This window comes from Monodon monoceros, unplaced genomic scaffold (genome assembly GCF_005190385.1).
Source record: "Monodon monoceros isolate NGI ecotype Baffin Bay Population unplaced genomic scaffold, NGI_Narwhal_1 Super_Scaffold_14, whole genome shotgun sequence".
In the NCBI taxonomy this organism is placed as follows: Eukaryota; Metazoa; Chordata; class Mammalia; order Artiodactyla; family Monodontidae; genus Monodon; species Monodon monoceros.
In genome coordinates this window covers 73,216,665-73,241,169 of record NW_021703770.1, presented here as the reverse complement: position 1 = coordinate 73,241,169, position 24,505 = coordinate 73,216,665, and the positions used below count along the sequence as shown (strand labels likewise).

Sequence of the window (24,505 nt, the reverse complement as noted above, 5' to 3'; positions counted from 1 at the left end):
CACACACACACACACACACACACACACACACACACACACACACGTCACCTAAGTGGCCCTCACTTCTGGTGCACTCCACTTCTGTTCATGGCCCACCTTCCTCATTACCTTTGTTCCATCATTCCACATCTCCTTATGACACCTCCCCATAAGCCTTAGAAAGTTATTAAGAGAATGAAGTCAGAGTAATTAAGAGCTGCAGAGGTACTCTTTTTAACAGCTGTACTTTCACTAGCAACATTAAAATTCTAAGTGAACCTTAATAGAAACGTTTGATTAATTGTTCAGTTGCCCTCAAATTAATATTAACCTGTGACTCTAGTATCCATGGTCTGTTTGTCTTATTTATTGTTGCTTTTCCAATCTGCATGATTTACAGTCAGCACACGCAAAGAGTTGCCTCTATAGTTTTCAATCACTCTGAATTAGATTCTTAGATCCAAGTGGAAAAATGACTTCTCCAAACAACAGAAAATTAAAATGCATAGTACGGCTAAACCACAGCAAAATAGAATTTTTTAAAATAAAGTTCAGGAAAAAAATAGGTCATCTCATAAAATTAAATCTAATTTCAATTTCCATTCTGACTGTGATTTTAATTCTAAAGTTCTCAGAATGTTTTGGTAATAAAGTGGGTTAATTCTGCCATGGAGGTTTCCTTTATGAAAGGGTACTATTTAGGGGTGAATGAAAATTTTTCAATTTGCCTTTTAAAGGGGTGAGACTTTGTTGGTATTGATTAGGGGTGTGGTGATTTTCTCCTCTGCATGGTTCAATAACCAACATGATCAATTAGGCGAGTGGATACTCGATCAGAATAAGGTACTCCCTAAGTCTTCCGGATCTCTAAGGAGCAGTGCTTTCAGGAATACGGATGCCAAGATGATTCCCTCTGGCGGCTAAGTTTTTGAAACTTTCAGACCGTCATCTAGAATCTGGCCTGAAAGGAAGACAGGGCTTTTTGGAGTGATCAGTACCGCCGGCGGCTGAAGTCCTCTCCTCAGATAACGGTTCTCAGATCGAATTTTGTGGCTACATTGACACTCCGTGCTCTGACTTTGCTAGAACGACCGAAGGAAGTGGACGCGTTTCAGCACCCGACACCTGTCATGCTTCACAGCCCCGCCAGTCAGAGAAGCCTCCGTCCCTCGCAAAGACAGGAGACAGAACTGGGCAGCCGGCTGCTCATCCGGAGGGAAAAGACCACGCCAGGGAAGAGGAAAAGGTGAAGTTCTCCGGAGACGCACAGGAGCCGGGCTTGGCGTTTCTGGGGCTGAGTCAGGGACTTCCCTTCTGCCGGAACATTTCCCCTGCTTCCCTCCCAAGCGTCTGTCTCGGAGCGCAGCGGAATGCCTAATGAAGCGTGCCCAGCAAGGGGCGTCAAGCGGCTCGGGAAGCTGGGCTGCGGCGAGAGGGGGAGAGTCAGGTTACAGGTTCACACGTTCTCGGGAAACCATTCTGAAACCTGAGCTGGAGACGCAAATGTCGGGACCCACGCAAGGCCGGGGGCGTGCCCTTCGGGCCCCGGCAGCCGGGCGTGCGCTCTCCGCCCCGCTCTAGCACGTGCCTGAAGCCGGTCGGAAAGGCCGCGGGCGGAGCCGTCATGTTCCGGGCCGCCGGGGACCGCGGCGCTTCTCTCTGGGCATCCTTAGCATACGGTCCTTCCGGCCCGAGGCCGCGTCCGCTGGAGTGCCTGCGGCCACGGGCACCGCGCTGGAGCGGACGCGGCCGACGGCCCACACTCTCCGCAGGTGCGCACGGGGTCAGCAGCGGCCCGCCCGCGTCCAGGGGCGCCGCCGCGGCCGAGCCCCCCTTCCCACCCACCCCGGCCAAGGGCGAGGCGCCTGCGGCCCTCCCCAAAAGACAGACGCTGGGCGCCGAGTCCCGCTCCGAGCGTTTTCCGAATCGCTCATTTCCCCCTCGAGCGAGCTTCTGGCGCTTATCCAGGAGCCTCCCGGGCTCCCAGCTCCAACCCCTGAAATAAACGCGGCGCCTGTCCAGAGAGCGGGGGAGGGGAGAGGCCCGTGTGCACGCGGAGAAAGAAAATACCGGGAGAACGACCCCGTTCTCTAGGAAAAGGTAATGAGGGGAAGCGAAAGAGTGTGAACTTACTCGGAAATGCAAAGCGAGCTCCACTCTCGCCGGGCGCATACAAACGAGGGAACGACGAATCAGCCGACGCGGCCGGCGGCGGCCCAGGAAGAGCCTCATGCATGAGAATGGGTTGCTAGGTTTCCTCGTTCCCTCCGACACCCGCTTCCCACAAGACATCCACCGGCGGAAGAAAGCGGGCCGGGCCCAGCCACGGCAGAGCGGGGAGGACCGCGCCAAACCCCCGAGGCCGCTCCCGCCCTCAGGACCCTGGAGAGCGGCAGCCGCGCCCCGGGGACCCGCGCCTCGCCGCCCGGTCCCTCGCCTTCGCGGCTTCCCGCCTCCCCCTTCATTTTTCTTGGCAACCACTTCTCTCGCTCTTCACCAACAGATTAAATTGCCTTTTTGTTTTGCTTGAGGGGGCTGTTTGGATTGGCTGAGTTAGGTTCCGGTTTGTAACTTCACTAAGTATTAGTGGACCAAGAAGCCCTGAGAGCTCCAAAACGAGAGCCTGAACGAGGCGGGTGACCTTAAAAAGCCACTGAGGGACTTCCCTGGTGGCGCAGTGGTTAAGAATCTGCCTGCCAGTGCAGGGGACACGGATTCGAGCCCTGGTCCGGGAAGATCCCACGTGCCGTGGAGCAACTAAGCCCGCGAGCCACAACTACTGAGCCTGCACTCTAGAGCCCGCGAGCCACAACTACGGAGTCTGCGCGCCACAACTACTGAAGCCCCCGCACCTAGAGCCCGTGCTCCGCAAAAGAGAAGGCACTGCAATGAGAAGCCCACGCTCCGCAACAAAGAGTAGCCGCCGCTTGCCACAACTAGGGAAAGCCCGGGCGCAGCAACGAAGACCCAACACAGCCATAAATTAATTAATAAGCCACTGAGTTCAATCCTTTACTTCGTAAATGAATCAGACCAACTCAAAGAATAAAGAATCTCCCAAGGTTTGCCAATGGAGTTCATTTCGAGGATGAGTCTAGACCCCTGGGCCTCTGACTTCTAAATTAATGTTTCCCTATGCCTTCCAAGAAAATAATACTTTTATCTTAACCTCGGCCGCTTAGCTCTCCCAAGCAACAAGTGGAGGGTGGAAAGGCCTGTGTTCGGGGAAATAAGATGGACACAGCAAGTGTGGAAAGGGGGCCTGCAGACTGTGCTCTTAAGTCCTGGTCTCCCCTGACCCCCCGCACCCAGCACCACCAAAGTCACATGGCCAGTCCCTCTTCCGCCAGCCTGAGGACCCCTCATCTTCTACCTGTATCCAAGCCTCCCATGGACACCTATCACAAGGACCTAGTAACCTCATACCAACTTCTGGTAGAGCTCTGGGCACTTTGGAAGGTGGGAAAGGACAGGGGGAAAGAGGAGAAAGAGCCAGAGCCAGAGCTGCAAAAGTGAACTGGGAGATCTTCATCCGAAGTCGAAAGAACCAAGAGAGGTGAACACAGACGCTCCTGTACACGGCACCTCACAGTGAAAATGCCTACGAATTCCCTGGGAATGTTAACATTCCGATTCTCATACGGTAGGTCAGGATAGGGTCTGAGGTTCTGCATTCCCAACAAGCTCCTGGGTATTATCCAAGCTGCTGGCCCAGGGACCACACTCTGAGTAGCAAGGAGTTTGAAAGGGGTGGGGGGAGAATGGGAGGGAGGGGAAGCAGGGAAGAGAGGGGAGGAAGGAGAGAAGGGGATCTCCCCTGCTACGCAGAGGCCTTTTCTTTTGTTCTCACCGACCTTCTCTTGCACCCCGAAAGTAATGCCTCGAAATGCCGCAGTAACTGGCACTCTGCACCTTTTCTTCAGTCTGTAGCGGGACCCGACAGTGATGGTGTGTGATTTTGTTTCTCTCCTCCCCCTCCTCTCGCCCTGCCCGCCGCCGGCCCTGCACAGCTCCCAGGCTCGCCCGCTGCCCCGAAGCTGCTCGGCCTCCTCTCCGGCACGCTCTCCGGCCTCGCGCGCTTCTTCGCTCACCTTCTCCAGCGACCCCTTCCTGGGGCTCCCCTGCGGCGCCCGGACTTCTCTCTTCTGCTCCCCGTCCTGCCAGCCGCTGGGCTCGCGCCGCGGCAGGAGGAGCGGCCGGGCCGCCTCTCGCTCCTGCTCAGGGCAGCTCTGGCACTGCCCGGCCGACCCCCAGGGGGACGCCTGCCCCGGGAAGAGGACGCCGGCGCCGGGCAGAGCCCGCCCAGGCCCGTGAGTACTGTGCTCTCCATCGCCCAATCCGCGGCCTCAGCGGGACGCCAGTTTCCCGGGTTCCTCCCTAACCCCGACTGACCCACTCCACGTGGGGCGAGCAGGGGATCGCGCCAGCAAGGGGAGAAGGGGAAGGGGGGGTGGGAAGGTCGAGACACGGCCGAGAACGCTCACGGAAAAGGCGCCGGCGGCCCGCCGGACACCCCTCCCCCCCAGGAGACCCTCGAAGCTACCCTTCTCGGGCCACTTCCTCCCAGAGCCTACGGAAGAGGGGGGGGAGCCCCCCTCCGAAGCCGCTTCCCGAACTCACGCGTCGCTCTCCTGCCCCTCCTCCAAGCCTCCCCCGGACGAGCCTCCGCCCCCTCCTCGCGCTCCCACTCCCCAGCCCCCGGCTACGGCGCGCTCGGGAGGCCAGGAAGGAAATGACGTGATGTTATTTTAGTGTCAGGTCGGCTTCCAGCTTCAGTTTACCCCGCCGATCTCGGGCGCACGGTCCAGAGGTCGGGCCGCGTCTCCCGAGGGCACACCGGGGGCTCCAGGGCTCCGTGCCCGCAGAGCTGGTCGGCGGCGGGGTTCCCGCCACCCTCCGGGTCCCCTCCTTCCCCAGACTCGGGAGTTGGGAGTTAGCCACCGCCCCCCGCCACCCGGCCAGGTGGGACCTTCGGCTCCGGCAAGCGGGGAGGGGGCGAGGAACCCCTTTCCAGTTTGGTACCTCCGGAGGCGGAGGCTGCAGCCGGGTGGGGCGGGGATAGGGCTGGAGAAGCACCCCGGGAAAAGGGAGGTGATGGGGACCGGCCTCCAGAGGCGGAGAGTCCACGGCCGGACCCTCCGGGTACAAGCACCCCGGCGCGCCGCGCACCCCGCGCGCACACACGGGTGCCTCCCCCGCCCGCTCCATTCACAAGATCCCAGCGCGCTCTCCCGCACGCCGGGGTCCCGCTCGGCTCCCGCGCGCCCAAGCATAGGGAGAGCCGAGGGGGCTCTGCGGGGCCCACACTCTCGGTACTTCCTAACCCGGGGCTGAAGAAGGGAACCACAGTCCCGGCATGGATGGGGACCCCCGCCCCCGCCCCGCCGCAGAGGAGCGCGCCGCCGCGGGAGGGAAGCGAGCCCTGGGTGGCCTGGCCGGGGAGGGGGGAGGGAGGGGCGGGGGGGGGCAGGGGGGGGGGGGGGGGGAGAAGAAGGCGACAGGAAAGACGGAGAGCCAGAGGAAGAGGAAAGCCAGGGAGAGCGATCGCGGGCGTAGCGAGGGCAGCACCTAGAATTATCATAAAAATAAGGCACTCGCGGGACGCATGCGCACGGCCGACGGAGGCGCGCGGGCCGCAGCTCCCCCTCGGGCTCGCGGACCAGACGGTGGAAGCGTGAGTACCCACTTCCTCAACGCCCCCTTCTCCCTCCCGGACTCGCCTTGTGGCCTCGGGCCGGGAGGTGGCCGGGGCCGGGCGGGGCGCGCACGCTCGGCTGGACCACGGTGGCGGGAACGGGTCAGTGTGCAGGGCGTGCGGGGCTTGGGGTGTGACCGTGTCTCAAGGGGCTCCGCCGGGGCGTCCGCACGGTTCGACCTCTGTGGCCCGTGGTCAGCGAGTGGGTGGGCTACTGACACCCGAAGCAGACCTGGGAAACCCCGGGCGCCGGAGGCGGGCGGTCTGAGCGCAGGTGGGAAGGAAGCGGAGACGCTCCCGGAATCGCAGCGGAGACGCGCCACTACGGCGGGGACCCGAGGAGCCGGGCGGGAAGCGGGCGCCCGCCGCGGACCCCGGGGGCCTGACTCGGTGTCGCCACTGAAGCTCGGAAAACCGAATGGACAGAACCGGCCCCATGCTCTGCCCGAGGCGAGGGGGGCGGGGGGGGGGGGGGCGGGCGCCGCCGGTATTTTTCTTGCAGGAACCCGGCGATTGAGTCTTCAGCGCTCTCGGGGCTACGCTCAGAAGTTGGAACGAGTCTGGCGCCCGGGCTGCTGGGACCTCCGGGACGGCGGCGCGCGGCAGGGACTGGGCTTCGCGGGGTCGGCGGGCGCGGCGACTCCCCTCCCCCGAGGGTGGGCGGAGTGGGCGGGGGAGGGGTCGCGGAGGCCGCGGGCTTCCGGCGGGCTTGGCTGGTGCGCCCGGGGCCCTCCCGCGGCGGGGGGAGTGGGAGGGAAGGGATGGGCAGCCGGGGAGGGGGGCGGCGAAGGAGGGGTCTGGGGAGGGGCAGCGCGCGGGGACCCGATCGGCTTGCGAGCCCCCGGGAGTCGCCAGCGTCCGAGGAGAGCCCGGGCGGGCGGCAGCGGCGCGGAGCGAGCCCGGCGGCGTCGAAGGGCGGGGGACGCGGCCCCGCCAGCAGCTCAGCCCTCCGCGCCCCCCGAGGCGGGCCGGGTGGAGGAGTGAGCGCCGAGGCCGAGTTTCTGGCCGGGAGGGGGCGGGCGCTCCGAGGGAACTCGCTCCCACATCCCTTCCTCGGGAGAATCCGGCCGAGGCCGAGCGCTCTTTGTCCGCCCCCGCCCAGCCGATCGGCCGGAGGGCGCGGGTTGCGGCGACCGCAGCCGGTGCCCGCAGCGTGGGCGGGCAGCAGCAGTCACTCGCCCGCGGGCGCTCGCGGTGGCCCCGGAGGCGGGGAGCTTCTGCACCGTCTCGTTACCGTCCTGGGTCAGCCCCCCCTCCTCTGGAGCGCAGGTCGCAGGGCCGCTGCGTGGCTTGGCTTCTTTCACTTCTGGTGGTTCCAGATTGTGGAATTGACCAAACAGGGGTCCGAGTTCACGAAATGGTGTGAATTCCTCCCCCGACTTGGCAAAGGAGATGTGTCATGGAAAGACTCTATCTGTAAACTCTTAGTTTTTTGCTCACAACCTGATTTTCTACTGGGCTTCTTCCGGCTTATCTCCTGTTCCTTAAGTGGCGTCTTTTGTATCAGTATCAGTATCGCATGTGAGGGGCAGTATTGCCTAATGGGTAAGAGCCCTGGACTCAGTAACTGTCTAGATTCAAATCTCAGCCTAGCGGTGTGACCTCGGGCAAGTTGCTTAACCTCTCGGTGCTGTAGTTTTATCATCTGTAAAATGGGGATAAGAAAAATACCTGCCTCACAGGTTGGCTGCCAGCATTCAGTAAATTAATACAGCAGAGCTCTGACACACACGAAACAAAAGTTACTATTGTTATTGTATTGGTGCTAAATTGGCTAAGTAGCCTTCAAAATATTAAAAGATGAGGAACAAAATGCACATTTTGTTTGTTATAAAGAGTATACGTGATGAAACAGAAGATGTCCGTCAAAATAGAAGATGTCCATGCTAAATTGGCTAAGTAGACTTCAAAATATTAAAAGATGGAACAAAATGCACATTTTGTTATAAGGAGTATATGTGATGAAATAGAAGATGTCCGTCAAAATTAGAAAAATAGAAAATGTTTAGAAAATGTTTTCTATGTCAGTATCTAAATTTAAAAACAATACATTTCTGTATCATCTGGGCCCTCTTATTTCAAATAATTATGAAGTATTTATATGCAATGATTCAAATAGCATTTTAAGAAAATTATCTCTAACCTTCAAAATATTTCACCTTGTAAAACAGATATGCATTAAAACTATGTATTAGGTCATGATATATACAGAAAATCCAATGTCTGCATTAAAATATTGCCCGGAGTCAGTTTTACTTAAGAGAGTGTGGAAACTTAGGAGCTAGACATGCTAACTTCTCTAAGATCATTGTAAACATTTTAGCCAAAATGCCCTTGATATCAAAAATATAGAATGATAAAAGTCAGATTACTTATTTATCTCCTTCACTTTACAGGTGAGGAAGCATTCAGAGAGGTTAAAGGTCAGATATCTGCAGCTAAATAGAGGCCGACATGGGGTTAGAATTAGGTCTTCCGGCTCTGCCCAGGCCTCTTACACACCACACGGGTGATTTCCTGTTTACTGCAGATTTATGAACCTTTAACAAATAGGAAACCAGAAGGTATGATATAAGGAAAAAATATACAAGCATGTGTTATCAGCGACATAAGAAAGGCCGGGCAGTAATGTGGCTACTGCTGGCCGACCACTTTATCATGGTCCCTCACATCAGAAGGTACGACCACATGACTTGCTTGAGTTATGGGAAGGTCCCAGATCAAGCAAGAGGTCGAGCCAGCGTTAGAATTTAAGGTCCCACATTCGGCTGCATATTCTGTTAATCCCTTGCAGCGGTTTTACATTAGAAATCAGTTTTGAGCTTTTCTTAAATGTTTAAAAATCTCCTTCCTGATGGCTTTGAAGGTCTTTCCTGTAAGAGAGCTTTTTAGGAAAGTCTTTCAGGATTACATACCAGGAGGTTTTATTATTCCAGATTTTGTAGACAAGCATGCGTGAAAAAGGAAAAAAAGCTTTCTTATTTTAATGCAATTGCCAGGTGACTGGTTTCATTCCAGACACTTGAACACCAGTTCCGAAAGTTCTGCTGTTTTTTCATTTCTGCATGTGTCCGTCTAATGACATTCACCTTTCACGAACAGACGCAGCTGGTGGCTTAAAGGTCCAGACCTCACATAAGCGGTTTAGAAATTACATGGCAGAGCTTTTCACGTGAGTGTCTGGCCTTGCAAAGTTATTTACAGGAATGCTGTGTCTGCCAGGGAAGGCACTCTAGGAACTGTGCCTGCGTCCTTGAAGAAGGAAACCATGGTTCTCTCCAGTCGTGAGCGCGATGTCTTACCCTTGATTTTGCCTCTCTGGACACATGTTCTTAGACAGAAATCCAGGGCATTAAGCAGGGAGTGACTTTCTAGCAGGCTCCCAAGCCAGTCCAGCTGAGTTTTGAAATCACACGTATCAAGTCAGGTCCCATTATGGTTATAACGTGAATCACTGTTCAACTGGGAATATTGCTGATTTGTTTTCTGTACAGCAACCAGGTGACTCACAGTGTGAGCTCCTATTCAAATACCTATAGTGTCAGCAGCAACTGGTAGGGTTCACGCCGAGTCAGAGCCTAGCATTTAGTACAGTACAAGTGAGTCACTGACTACCCGACACTTCTGAGATGATCCCTGAATGTTACCTTGAGCAGCCAGTTCAAGAGTTTAGACAGCGCTGCACGGGGTGAGTCCGTTCCCGGTACGACTGAATGGGCTTCTGCAGCAGCTCCTCATGGCAAAGCCTGATATGCCTGAGTGCCCAAGGTGATATTCCGTGATTATGAATTCATAGAATCCAGCTGATTAGATTCCAGCTATTTGCATGGGGAGTCATCTGTGAAGAATGAGTAATATGCTCTGTTGCCCAGCAGTGATATTTCACTCGAGTTATTTCAATTATTATTACAGCCAGTTGACCTTGATGGTTTGGGAACGCTCGATTTCTAGTTATTAATTAATTTTACTTTACATTGTAAAATCCTTCTCAAGTACATATCAGTGTTTGGATTTTAGACAACAGCATCTCATGCAAAGTCACCCAGCAGTTGGACTTCCTGAGGTCCTGGGTTGACCACGTGCACCTCAGCCCAACGGTGAAGCGGAGGGAAGCATCTTTTTCTCTGGTTTGTCTCTGTTTGTGCCCCTGTCACCTCTGATGTTAACTGGACGGTGTTTGCTCCAGAGTTTGTGGTGCCCATCGTTCTAAGGCTGCGACACACCCAGCACTTCCAGCCCTTTGGGGCTGTTTGGCTAGATCCACACAGGCTTGTATAGCTGTTCCGTTTCTGCAAGACACTGGAAAGAATTGTGCAACCCATGCCCTACCCAACACTTCTAAGTGACTTTTATGTCTCAGGGTGTGGTGATAATAAGGTTTAAGGGACCAGTAGATTCCTAAATTTATGTAAAAGTCTTGTTGATAAATAATGGCAAGAAGTTATTATCCTTGGAATCAAGGTTATGAGACTATTGTTTTTAAAAGTACATGTATGTTTTTCTCTATATGTATTGTAGTGGATGCAAGAGAAACACAGATGTATGGACTTTACCGTATACCCTTATTGTGTTTCTACAAATATCCATTTCTGTGATAACCCAGATTCTAATTTGTGCATCTCCTGCTCTATAGAAAGGTGTAGATACTTTTTTCCATTTAATAGGGACTGCGCACAAAGAGTCTAGTTCTTCCAGGCTTAATGCAATTCCTGGCAAGTTCAGGTGGTTAGGACTCTTTAATAACTTAGACTATTTATAAAATGGAAACAAAGTTTCATGTACGTTTTGTAAATTTCAGTGAGGAACTGTAGCTATTTTTGTGAGAGTCCTGATTTTTTTAGCTTCGTCTGTTATAATTTATAGTAAAATGTACACGCTCTCAGTTACCCTCGTGTCGCCGCTGTCTGGGTCAGGACTTCTCAGCCTCAGCACTGTGGACATTTGGGGTTGACGCCCTCCCAGCGGGAGGCTCAGCTGTGCGTCGCAGGATGTTTAACAGCTTTCCTGTCCTCTACCGCTGGATGCCAGTAGCATCCCCTCCCTGGAAATGACAACCAAAAATGTCCCTAGGCATCGCCAAATGTGCCCCGGGGGCTCACCACTGCTCTAGATCAAGATACAGGATATTCTCAACCTGTACCAATAAGGTCCCCTCTTGTTCATTCACTGTTGCTGCATATATTGTTATTTTTCAATGCAGTGTTCCTTTGTGTGAATACACCCCAGTTCACGTATCCATTCCACTCTTTTTTTTTTTTTTAACTTATTTATTTCTGGCTATGTTGGGTCTTCATTGCTGTGTGCGGGCTTTCTCTAGCTGCGGAGAGCGGAGGCTGCTCTTCCTTGTGGTGCGCGGGCTTCTCTTGTTGCAAAGCACGAGCTCTAGGCACGCGGGCTTACAGTATTTGTGGCTTACGGGTTCGGTAGTCGTGGCTCGCAGGCTTAGTTGCTCCGTGGCATGTGGGATCTTCCCGGACCAGGTCTCGAACCCGTGTCCCCTGCCTTGGCAGGCGGATCCTTAACCACTACGCCACCAGGGAAGTCCCTCCATTCCACTCCTAAAGGACATCTGAGTTGTTTCCGCTGTGAATAATGCTAATGTGAACATTCTTATTCATGTCTTTTGATAAACATTAAGCTCTGATTTCCACTGGATGCTCAGGAATGAAATTGCTGGGTAATAGATCCAGCATATGTTTAGCTTTATTAGATACTGGCAGTTTTTACACGCCAAACCAACTTACACCCCTACCAGCAACATATATTGCTTCACATCCTCACCAGCACTTAGTATTGTACACGGATTTAATTGTAGTCATTCTGGTGTCCATAGAGGTTTAGCGTTGTGGTTTTAATTTGTATTTCCCTGATTACTAATGATGCTGAGCATCTTTTTTCAGCCATTTGTATATCTTCTCTTGTAAACTGCCTCTACAAGCTTTTGACCTATTTTTCTGTTGTATGGTCTGTGTTTTTCTTATTGATTTGTAAGAGTTTTTAATATATGCTGGATATAAGTTATTGTCAAAAATGTGTGTGTGTGTCTCTGTTTATCTATCTGTGTGTGTATTGCAAATCCCAATCTGTGTCTTGCCTTTACACTCTCATTCCATTACCTTTCGACTTCTGTAGTTTCTGCTGAAAAGTCATGCTTCTATGAAGGTGACACGTCTTCTTTCTCTGGCTCATTTAAAATTTTTCTCTTTGTTTTTGGCTTGCCACTGTTTGAACACAATGTGCCTAGGTGTGGTTTTATATTTGTCCTGCTTTGGATTCATTGGGCTCCTTGTATCTGTGAACTGATCTCTTTCATCAGCTTTGGAAATTTTTCACTCAATATCTCTTCAGATATTGCTTCTTAGCAGTTTTCTCCCTTTCTCTCCTGCTCTGAGACTCTGAGACTCAAATCATACGTCTTTTATTCAATCCTAAGTTTTGTCCATTTTTTGTCTCTCCTTCAACTTGAATACTTTCTTTTAACGTGTGTTTTAGTTCACGTGACCTGTCTTCTGCTGTGCCCAGTCTTCTGTTAAACCATCTGGTGATCATTAATTTCAAAAACTGTTTTATTCTAAATGTAGTATGTCCCTTTGATGCTTGTTAATACATTTCAGTTTTCTGATGAAATTGTCCATGTATTCATCAGTTTTTCCATCTAATTCTTGCCTACTAAATCCAGTGTTGAGGTTTTTATGAGCCTGTACCTGTTGTTCGTTTTTTAATCATTGATCACATTTTTCTGTCTCTTCACGTATCTAGTAATTTTTGTTGTATGTAGACATCATATATAAAGAAACTGTGTAGGTTTGGATTACATCTTCCACCAACAAGGAATCTCCCTTGGAGGGATTTGCTCTGTGAGAATGAGTAGCCGATGGCTTCAGTCCTAACAGGTATTGAAATGGGTTGGGACGGGTTGCAATTTTAGTAAGACTTACTTAAGACGTACATAATCTCGGTTACTTCCCATTCTTCAGGTGTTTTCTCCTGGGCTTCCGGATTTAGAGCCTAATGGGTTTCAGTTAGGCTGAAACCTAAATCTCCTCAGTCTTGAAAGACCAGGAGACTCGGTCTCACCTTCAGAGGCTTCTTTCTGCCCCCGCCTTCCACAGATGGCTTCCACAGTCTGGTAAAGGTCACGAGGAGGGCAGCCATGTGTCTGAGGGAGACCTTGTTATTGAAGGGAGACGTGCTCTCCCATCTGAGACTCTAGCCTCAGCCCATGCCCTGAGTCCACATACGCCCTCAGGGAAGGAGACACATGGTGACAGACTGCTCCCTGGGGAGGAGCTCTCCCTCAGACACTTTAGTTAATTCAGCCTTTTTGCCTCCACAGCTCTTTGATGTCTTTAGAAATGGGATTTCAGTTATCCATCTAACATTTTTAGTTGTTGCTCTGGAGCTGACCTATTACCATTTTTCTTGAATTAAGTTTCTTTTTCTTCTATCTTTGAATCACATTTTTTATCTTTCTATAGTATCATTTGTTTCCAATGCAATTTAGAAAACGAACATTAAAAATTTTGCCGTGTATGAATATAAAGTGCAATACATGTTTTGTGAGTTTAAAAAAGTAGGGGGCTTCCCTGGTGGCACAGCGGTTGAGAGTCCACCTGCCAATGCAGGGGACACGGGTTCGTGCCCCGGTCTGGGAAGATCCCACATGCCGCTGAGCGGCTGGGCCCGTGAGCCATGGCCGCTGAGCCTGCGCGTCTGGAGCCTGTGCTCCGCAACAGGAGAGGCCACAATGGTGAGAGGCCCGCGTACTGCAAAAAAAAAAATGTTAGTAGGAAAAGAAGTACATTATAATCCCTGCAGCTCTTCCTGCTTCAGGTTGCAGTTGTGTGATGTAAAAAGCATGAGCACTGGAATGAAAGAGAACTGGGTTTGAATTTTGACTTTCTTGCTAGTTCTGTGAGCCTCAAATTCCAAAGATGTACAACGGGGATAATTACACTTACTTTATAACAAGAAATGTACAGTAGAGGGTTCACGAGAGTATTCAGTTAAGTGGTAGCTGTTATCATTATTCCTCTAATATTTATCCATCATTATTTTAGGCCCCTGAACATGGATAATCTGATTTTAAACACGTATTTTGATATATTTATATCTGGTACAGATTCTGAAACTTTTACCATTCAAACAGGGTGCTGAAAAAAGTTCTTTGATATGAAATGCCTATACCTATAACTTAATATCTATGAAAATATTACTAAGTTTATGCATTCATATTTTGCCAAAATCCTTCTCTTTTTAGACCAAATAAATCCAAGTACATAAATAAATAAATTTTAGTGGCAGGAAGAATGACATCCAAAGCAGTCTGCTCTCAGCAAAATTCACATCTAGCTACTTGGTGTTATATCCACTAGGGTTTATTATAAGATGTTGGCAACAAGAAAACCATATTAGGAAATATGAAGAAAAGGCTAACAGTATTTTCTGGAAAGGACAGCTGGTTGTTGATCTTTGCAGAGGAGAGTCTGTGGGGTCTGTGAGTAATTTTAATGTTATCTCCACGTTATTTAAATATAATTAATTTTTATATTAAATGTCCTGTTACCCCTCTGCTCTTTTATTTTGACTTCAGCATTTGTTTCTTTTAAAAAAAGACCTCACTAATAATATGGGAACAATTAAGTTCTCCTCTAAATTTAGAATGGAAATAGTAGTCCTGGGGGCAGTTGGATGGCTCTGGAGTATCAGGCCTCTCCGGAACGCCCGCCCCCTCCCCAGCCAGTGGGACAGCGTTCCGGCCTGCATCCCGGCCTGCATCCCTGAGGCCCAAGATGCATCTGTGTTTAGTTCTCTAGCGTGATAAGAGCCGGCTTTGCGGGTCTAGCATCTGACTGCACTCTTTACAATCTGTACACAGATTTAAATCAAGGCACAAGAATTATGGGGTCTCGGGACCTCCCTGGCGGTCCAGTGGTTAGGACTCCGCATTTCCACTGCAGGGGGCACGGGTTCGACCCTGGTCAGGGAATTAAGAATCCTGCATGCCATGCAGCGAGGCCAAAAAAAAAAAAAGAAGTATGGGGTCTAGTTTACAACAAGCTAGAATTTATCAAATTCTCATTAGAGCTAAGTTTCCGCTAAAGCAAGTAAGTCATTTCTAGACCTTTAAATGACTTGGAAGTTCTGTACTGTTCTTTTGGCAAAATGAAGTACTTATTAACAAAAACAACTGAACAGCATACCAGACCAGGTGGAATAAATGTGGGTTAAAGGAGGGTGAATACAATGGCACAAAGAGGTATGAAAAAAGTATGCAAAATCTAATAACATGCATAACTAACCTGTTTGTGGTAAACACATCTCATAAACTAACCCCCAAAAGACATATTATTTTTTCCCTTATCTTCTAATGATCTGTTCCAAATCATGAAGGAAATAAAACTATAAATTCTAAGTTAGATAGAGCACATATTTGTTAAAATATATCAAAAGTAGTCTGAGAATCAGGAGACTACATAGAGATTCTTTTTTAATGGAAATCGGTCCTTTATGAGCCTTTTTATGCATCCCTTAGGATGGGGGTTTTATTCCTAAATCCCCACGTCTGACTGCCTTATGTGGTCTCACAAAAGGAGAATCGAGTGGCTGTGGTTCCCTACAGAGTCCACAATGCGCAACCATTAAACATTTCGATCCATTTCAACTTTAGGTCTGCTTGTTCAGCGCACTAGCCATCGAACACTTCATGCCGAGGGCGTGGGGACCTAAAATTCAGGAGATAATTTGGTGCAAATTGTAGAAAACCAAAACCCTGAGGAACAGAGATCCTGTCACACACCCCCTAGGAACAGCAGACAAAAATGTCCCATCGGCCCGGCCGCCGGGAACTGTCTTGGGAACACGAAGGCACTATAGAACCAAGGTGACCGTGTGCTGGCGTATCCCTTAGCCCGTTCTGATCAGCAGCAGACCGCCGATGGGCGTCCAAAAACAACCCCAGTCTGTCTGACTGTAGCCTGTGCACAGCTGTGGTGCGAAGGGTGAGGCTGTGCGGGTGTTGAGAGGGACCTGTGCCTGGAGCCAGACGGCGTGGATTTGAGTCTGCGCGGGGACAGCTCCACAGAGTAAATGGAGTAAGGTGTGGTTACTGCTACCTTTGCTCATTTAGACCGAGGGGAAGTTGTGCATTCGTTGGAGATTGTTAGGGGAAGAAGCAGCCTCTGATAAAGAGTTTTTATTCTGGTGTCATGCATTACCGTTGACGGCCACAGGAGGGGACTAACAAAGTCTGGATTCTATTTTAAAACAGTAACTATTTTAGGCCTTGAGGGCCATGTGGTCTCTATTGCAACTACTCATCTCTGCCACTGTAGCCAAAAATCTGGGGGATAGAGCAGAGGGAGATGCATTTTGGAGGGTGTGCAGTGGGTTTGGAGGGAAGGGCACAAGCTTACCAATGAGTGAGGTGAAAAGAAAAGTCTAGGTGACTCGTGGGATGTGAGTGGATGGTGCACCGTGGATGGACTTGAAGCAGACAGGGGAGGAAACAGCGGGGGCAGGGGATGGGACTTGAGTCCGTTTAGACACTGGAGTCTGAGACGTCCACGAGAGCTCCAATTGTGCAGAATCTGCACTGTGACGTGCAGGGAAAGGATTTCCGTGGCACTTTTTCCCCCCAAATACACACTTTAGGATTTCTGATAAATACCGTGGTTCTGGGCTATGATGTAGCATTTCCCTCTGGAGCCCGGCACTGGTCCCCTTATGGACCATGCCCCAGCGCTGTGGGATGCTCTCATCCCTGTCTCCCCAGCATCATCTCTGTGCTGAGGCACACCAGCACAGCATGGCCGCCAGTCCCCGCTGTCTTCTCTCTCCCTTCTTCCTTGGGTATTTTTCTTTCCTCTTCTGATGTGTCTCAGCTGTCAGTCATGGAATGCCACTGTCATACCCAGTGAAATGAACAATGCCCAGTTAGCTACTGTACCTGACTCACATGCACTTCATGAAACAGAAAGTGGGAATGACTTGGCCAACAGAAGCTCAACTCAGGCAAGTGATTTATGTAAGGTCACACCCATCAGACATGCAGAGTTCAAGGGCTCTTAGTATATTCACAGTGCGTAACTATCACCCTAACATCCACTGTAGAACATTTTCACATTTTCATTATTCTAAGAAGAAACCTACCGCAGGTAACTGTCACTCACCAAGTCTCTCTCCTGCAGCCCCTGGCAACCACTGATCTACTTTTTGTTTCTACAGATTCGCCTGTTCTGGACATTTCATATAATATGTGGCCTTTTTTTTTTTTTTTTTTTTTTTTTGCGGTACGCGGGCCTCTCACTGTTGTGGCCTCTCCCGTTGCGGAGCACAGGCTCCGGACGCGCAGGCTCAGCGGCCATGGCTCACGGGCCCAGCCGCTCCGCGGCATGTGGGATCTTCCCGGACCGGGGCACGAACCCGCGTCCCCTGCATCGGCAGGCAGACTGTCAACCACTGTGCCCCCAGGGAAGCCCGGTATGTGGCCTTTCATATCTGGCTTTTTTCATTTGGTAATGTCTGCATAGCTTGCCCAGGGAATGACAGCATCGTAGAATAACAAGAGCTTAGTGAGCACCTTCCTCCTTCAATTTGCAGGTGAGAAAGCCGAGGCCCAGGGAGGTGGCCGATGGCTGAGGTCACAAAGCCTGATGGTGGGAAAGCCAGGGCTGGGCCCACGCCTCTTCCTCCTCCGTCCCTTCCTCCTCCGTCTGCAGCGGGCCGTACTCGGGCTTCCCCAGTGACAGCACAAAAGTGCTCTTTCGCTCTGATTGACAGGCCAGCAGGTTTACACCCCCTTCTCCAGTCCTCCCATCCTTAGCTTTTCTCAGCTGCTTTGGTCACAGCTTGCCCTCCCTCAGAGGCGGTTGAGGTTGCTCGTGGGCTGGTGAATGGTCAAGTTGCCAGATGTCTGAGAGCGAACAGGGAGGGGCCTCGCTAGCTGACTCCACCAAATACAGACCCAAAGGCATAGGATCAATTTGTTTATGAGCTTAGAACACAATTTAAGGACTTACCATAGTCTTCTACGTTAAATGTCATCACTAATTACTAAGTCAGAGGAATAACTATGGCATTGGATTAGCACTTCATGGTTTCAGAGACCTTTCGTGTACCTTCTCTCATTTACTACTTTTATCAAATCTCAGTGTAGCTCATATCATACAGATGAGGAGGTGGGGGGCTTAGAAAGGTGAGGGAACTTGGTCCAGGCCTCACAAGTGCAAAGGTCAGACTGGAAGGACCTCTGACTTGAAAGCCCACGATGGCTTTTCCTACGTTCCCACTACACGACGTTTAAAATTCTTGATCGATCGCTCATGTTTCCCAGCGATCCTTCTGGAAGTGCCAGCTGTGGGCTGGGAGCCCGAGACATGCAGGAGCCCCCAGCTAAACCCCCTTGGGCCTCTCTGATCCTGGTCAGCGCAGGGCTGCTTGTCCCGTGATCTGACCTCATCAGGTGCCCCTCCACCACGCCCACTGTGCTCCCTGGGACCCAGTCAGTCATCAGCACGACGCCCCTAGCTCTCCACATTGTCCCCCGATGCCCTCCCCTCTTGTCTCTCCCTGAAGTGTGCCAACTCTTCCGAGGACAGTGCTTCTCCCACGGCTCTGGTAATCGGGGACATTTTTCTGCTGAAATTGCACCATTTACATCCACTCCTAGAAGTCAGATGGGTGTCTCTTTGCTCCCGTTGCCATTCCCAAGACACTTCCTCACTGTCTTCCCCCAAAACCCTCCCTCTTAGGTCTGACACAGGACACAACATGAGGAACCTTGAAGACGTTATGCTAAGTGACGTAGGCCAGTCACAAAAAGACATATTTTACGATTCTTCTTATCTGAGGAACCTAGAAGAGTCACATTCACAGAGACAGGGAGTAGAACAGTGGGTGCCAGGGGCTTGGGGAGGGGGGAAGTCCGTGATTAATGGGGACAGAGTTTCAATTTGGGAAGAAGAAGAGCTCTGGAGGTGGATGGAGGTGAGGGTTGGAAAACAGTGAACGCGCTTAGCACCACCGAGCCGTACACCTAAAAATGGTTAAAGTGGTGTGTTTTCTGCCACGTGCATTTACCACCATAACGAAAACACTTCTCCTGAATGCATGTCCTAGACCCAACCCCCAGCACCGCTCCCTCCAGCACCTGCTCACCCTCTGACCCCTGCCCCTCACGTAGAAGACTCTAGTGTGTGGCCATCATTTCCTCTCCAGCGCCGTTCCCGTCATCATTCTATTTCTTCAGCATCCTTGTCAATGACCTGTGCTGTACTCTGGTCTCCCAGCGCCTTGATTTCTCGACCCCAGAAGTCCACTGCCCTCCCCCACGTCAGCCCCCACCTCAGCCATCCCTGGAGTCGGCGATGACCGCCCACACCTCCTGGGAAACCTCATCCCCGCACCATGACCGCACTGCCCTTCCTGCACACTCGCCCGCTCTCATCCTTTCCTCCACAAGCTCCCTGGTCTCTGAGGCCTCCGGCCCATTCCCCCCTCCCTGGCCCTCACCTTTGCTCACCTGTGCTCACCTTTGCTCACCTGTCCTCACCTGTCCTCAGCAGCCTCCATCCTTCCTCCTCCCCCGCACTTCCTGCGTGATCCAGGGACATGCCCATCTCATTTGTGGTTGCAGTTCCTTCTTAGAAGCCTCAAGCCCCACACGCCATGTCACAGTCCTCTCCTCAGGTGCCCTCTCCTCAGAGACCACCCACTCTTCAGAGACGCCCCGAGGCCCTGACTGTGACTGTCGTCCCCACGTCATGCTCTAGGGTCTCAACCATTTCCCATCTTGGCAACACTTCTCGGACCCGGAGTTCTCCAACCTATTTGTTTTCACGGCTTGTGTCTGTTTCTCTCACTGGAACCCTTGGCAGGAACAGCCTAGTTCACCCCATGGTCCAGCGCCTGCAGCACTGCTGCATACGGGGGTGCTCAGTACACGTTTGCGATCAGTTCTACAGGAGAACACTTGGAAAACAAACGCAAGTCGTATTTTTAACCTCTTTACGCCAGATTTATAACTGGGTCGCTCTTTACCTGAACCTCCTGAGAAGCCATCAAACAAAGACTTGGCATATTTTCACACATTTGGGAAACCATGAAATGGAGCAGCCGGGAAGGATGTTTAGAAGGGATCCCCTCTACCATTTCTCCTGATGTCTTGCTGACAGTATCCCAGGATGCTGGACGATACTAAAGTCCTTTGCAATAAGCGTGATTGTGCCTACTGGACACCAGATTTAGGCAAAGAACTGTGTAGGATTTCTGCATCAAACAGACACCACCTCAGTCATTATTTTTCTTTGAAAGCTTCCTCCTCATAATGCTTTCCAGTTCTGTGACACAAGGGTCAAAAACACTGGGACGACAAGGAAAACACCTTGCAGCGGAGGAAAATCACGAAGGAACACCCAAATAGGAGAGAGGGGCAAGCAGGCGTCTGGAGTCCGTCGTGCACGCTTCGAGGGGAGGGCTTCCCGGGCCCGTGTTCACTGCCCCATGGTCGTTGCGAGGCTCATGCAGTCAGTGCCCTGGCCAGGGACAGCTATCCCGGTGGTTATAAAAGCGGGGTCCCCTCCCCTTCTTCCATTACCCTGTCTCCTGCTAGACTTTCCCGATTGCGTTTTTAGATTTCTTTAAAATGATGCCCTACAAATAGAAAAGCGCACATATGGTTTGGTACATTTTCACAAACCAAACACGCCTGTGTAACAAACGCCCTGTTCGCACTGTACGACAGCACGTTACCAGCTCCCCGAACTCCCTCCTCAAGGCGAGCACTCTTCTGACTTCCCAAAAGCAGACAGCAGCTTTGCCAGGGTCTCTATTCTCTGTAACTATATAGAGAGTATACAGGTTATCATTTTAACCTTGGCTACATCTGCGCTCCAGCAAGCCACCTTCCACAACGGTTAGGTCCCTGAGCCATAGCACACAAGGAACTGCGAGAAGCAAACCATATTCCCGACTGGCTTCTGCCTGTGATGTTGGCAAGGTCTGTAACCCGATGACCCAGGCTGACAACCTGGCCGTCTCCATGCTTCAGAGCCCAAGCCAGAGCAGCATCAGGCAGCCTGTCCCTCTGTCCCTCAGCCTTCCCTTCTCAGCCGTCCAAAATGAAAATGTATTTCCCAAGCCAAAGCACATTCATCCAAAGGTCAACTTCCTCCCTAACAAGTCTCACCACCTACAATGATGCTTCAGAAGGCAGAGTAAAAAAGAAAAACCTCAGAGGGAGAAAGGACATCCTTGCACAATTTAACCCGTTTTCTAGTGACCCGGGGCAAGCAAAGAGGCAGGGTGATTGATATGGAGCCTTCCTTCCTAATCCAAGGCCCCGCGATGTGGACCCGGGCTGTGGCGCGTGGAGAGAGAACAGGAGGCAACGAGAAGGACATCCAGGAGATAGATTTCCTCCGGTTTTGCTGTGAGTTGGAAGTTGAGGGTAACTTCAACTAGACAGATAGTAACGCTGCTCACCAAGGTAGAAGGCGGGAGAGGATGGGTGGGTTTGCCCGAGGAATGATAAGTTCCATCTTAGACATTAATTTTTCGGTGTTGCAGATCTTTTGCCTGTTTTTTCTGTAATTTGCAATGATGGCTCAGAAATTCTTCTTAGAGAGCCTATTCCTTGCTTTACTTTATTTCCTTGAAATACTAAAAAGCTAGCAGAAATTCTCACCCAAACCTGAGAATTCTCACTCTTTAGCGACTTGAAAATTGCCTGAAACAGCCCCACAGCAAAGATTTAATAAGTGTGCAGTTCTTTCAGAGGTGCCCTGGGATAAGCGGTCATCGGGAAGGCAGCCACCTACAGTCTCCTTGAGAAACTCCCATGGCCTCCTGGGGTACGGAAAGCCCATGGTCAAGATTTCAGTCACTACTTGGCACAATACCCTGTAATTGCTGATTGGTATTAAGAGAGAACAAGTAAAAGCATGCATAATTTATTAATTTCCTTCCAATCATACTTTCTTATTATTTCTAATAATTCCCGAAGGCAGTTGTAAAAGTTGAGTCATACAATATGTTCATTTAGTAACAACAGAAGAAAAAGACATTACTGTCATAGTCTTAAAACCTTTGGTGGTTCAAGTTACAAACTTGGCGACAGCGAGATCAACAAAATAGTAAAGATTTCCATTCAAAGTCACTGAAAAACAGATGGTCACATACGTCAGTAGTTTCTTAAAAGCTCAGGACATGTGTAAGCATCCATCTGGGAGTAATCATAATTCTAAAAAGTCTATTGTTATTATTAGGCTTTCGGTTGACTTCCCTTACTAGAACAGTGAACCAGCTATTTCTTAAAATAGTCCCGAAATTACTCAGACAATAAAACCAAAAGAGAAAACTTTGAGAACTCATAGTTTTGCACAGCGGAAGAGTTAAGCTCTCTCCCTCTAAAACCCACTATAGCTACTACCAGTTGTTAGCTCTCTGTGTCGTGTGACGTGGGAGACACGGCTTTGATTTGATGTTTGGTATATCTGTGCTGAAGTTAATGCAGGTAATTCTAGCTCGTCCTTAATACTTCATGAGCCAGAGTGAGTTGGAGTTTTTCTGGTGACGAGTGCGCCACAGGATAAGCTGCCGGCATTCTCAAACTTAAAACCCGCTGACTGCAAGATCCCAGAAATGGTAGAAACATTGCCATTGACTGAATTCGTTTCATTTCCCAGCTGCTAATAACAGGTGGGAGTCTGGAGCAGGCGGAGGGCCTGTTTGTGACTTAATTGGCTTCAGGTGATCCGTGTTTATGCCTGGAGCCTGGGATTCAGAGAAAGATGTATTCACCTGTGGCTGTTTTCGGGGCAGGTGGCTAAACCCAGGGAGAGTTCAGCAGTGAAATCCTCCCTGCTGCTTTCGGTTGGTCTGTTTTTCAAACTCCATTGTGTAGATTCTTTTTTAATTTTATTGAAGTAGAGTTGATTTACGATGCTGTGTTAATTTCTGCTGTACAGCAAAGTGATTCAGTTATACAGATATATATTCTTTTTCATATTCTTTTCCATTATGGTTTATCAGAGGATATTGAATAGAGTTCTCTGTGCTCTACAGTAGGACCTTGTTGTTTATCCATTGTGTAGATTCTTTTTTTTTTGGCCATGCTGTGCAGCATGTGGGATCTTAGTTCCCTGACCAGGGATTGAACCCGCACCCCCTGCATTGGAAGCGTGGAGTCTTACCCACTGGACCACCAGGGAAGTCCCCATTGTGTAGATTCTTTTTTTTTTTTTTTTTTTTTTTTGCGGTACGCGGGCCTCTCACTGCTGTGGCCTCTCCTGTTGCAGATCACAGGCTCCGGACGCACAGGCTCAGCGGCCATGGCTCACGGGCCCAGCCGCTCTGCCGCATGTGGGATCTTCCCGGACCGGGGCACGAACCCGTGTCCCCTGCATCGGCAGGTGGACTCTCAACCACTGCGCCACCAGGGAAGCCCCCCATTGTGTAGATTCTTGAATGAAAGAGAATCAACAGCCAAAAAAGACTTCCTGTCGGATTAATCAGCCTCAAAGCCCCTCATCCTCAGAAATAGCTCCCATCTGGATTCTGGAAGCCTCGCGCCCAGCACACCAGATTGGCCCTCCTCCCTCACGAACAAGTCCCTTTTAACAGTCCCTTCCCCAGCCTGTGCCCTGGATTTCTTCCAGTCCTACCAGGGGTGAGGGGCTTGGGCTGAGAGGGACCTGGATCATAGCTTCCTCCACCCCCACCCCCGGGGTGAGCACCAGACCCCAAGGAGAACCTGCAGGAGGCCCACCCAACCTTCCACCATGTCACCACCACCACCGAGCACACCCTGGATGTGCTCGCCCTGCAGGCAGGGTCAGTGCAGAGCCTATAACTAACGTGAATCTGTGAAACATCATCTTTTGCATCCAGAGGGGAAGTATGTTAGAAAAAGCTTCCCCAGGCTGGGAAAACTTAGAAGGTAGAAAGACCAAAAGGAGGCTAAAATTAGGAGCAAATGGGGCCAAATGCTCAGAAACATGACTGCAGAGAACAAGGAAGTGAGAGTGTCTCTGGAGGATGCTGTGCAGAGAATATTCCTGGAAGAGCGTTCTTTTGATGCACGTTGGTACCAGTCAAGGGAAGCTCAAAACAGCAAAAGAAACATGAACAGACGTGGCTCCGGAGGAAAGGAGCTTTGTTCCTAATACAGAGCAGCAACAAAGACCCGGTCGTTCGAACAGGCTCCAGAATATATCGGGAGGGATCTTTACAGGGCGAGACTGAAGAAATAAGGTAAAATGACCGCCCTAGCATAGTGCTGTGAGAGGAGGTTGGATACTTGAGGTCCAGGAGGGAGATTCTCCTTCATTTACTAGATAGGAAACTTTTCTAAAGAGAGACTTCTTATCAACTCTTGGATTACCCTGAAGTAATGTTTGTGTAGGAAAAGGCAGAATAAAAACTTGATTCTCTGTCCTTATTTACCAGTTTTCAAAATCAGTTGGTTCCCTAACATTTTCTAAAAGCAACCGTGAGTGTTTTAGTATCACTCTGAAATCACGGATGTACATAGATATGATGTTTCAGTTCATTGCAGTTAATATTTGTATTGATACTTAAACTTTCTCATACTTGGCAGGGGGCAGCCTTGTTTATATTTGCTCATAGCTCTGAAGATTAGCATTTTTATATAATCAAATCTGCCAATCTTTTGTGGTCTCTGGGGGGAACAGTAGTTACATTATGATACATCTAGGCATCTAAACTATGAGATATTAGCCAACTATTGAATGAATGAGATGGAGCTACGTGTACTCTCCAGGAAGATTTCGGAGACATTTTTAAAGTAAAGAATATACAGCACAGAGTCAC

General features: G+C 50.4%; 1 protein-coding gene across 3 annotated transcripts in view; it reads left to right on the top strand.

The window, feature by feature from the left end:
- Positions 1–24,505, top strand: part of RGS20 (regulator of G protein signaling 20) — a 76,618-nt gene that overhangs the window by 24,575 nt on the left and 27,538 nt on the right. For 2 of the 3 annotated variants that reach the window (XM_029222879.1, XM_029222880.1), the window contains one exon: positions 3,990–4,289. The exons of the other annotated variant lie outside the window; for it this stretch is intronic. In XM_029222879.1, the coding sequence (XP_029078712.1) occupies positions 3,990–4,289 (300 nt within the window). The remainder of the gene's footprint in view (positions 1–3,989; positions 4,290–24,505) is intronic. 3 annotated transcript variants of the gene reach the window in all.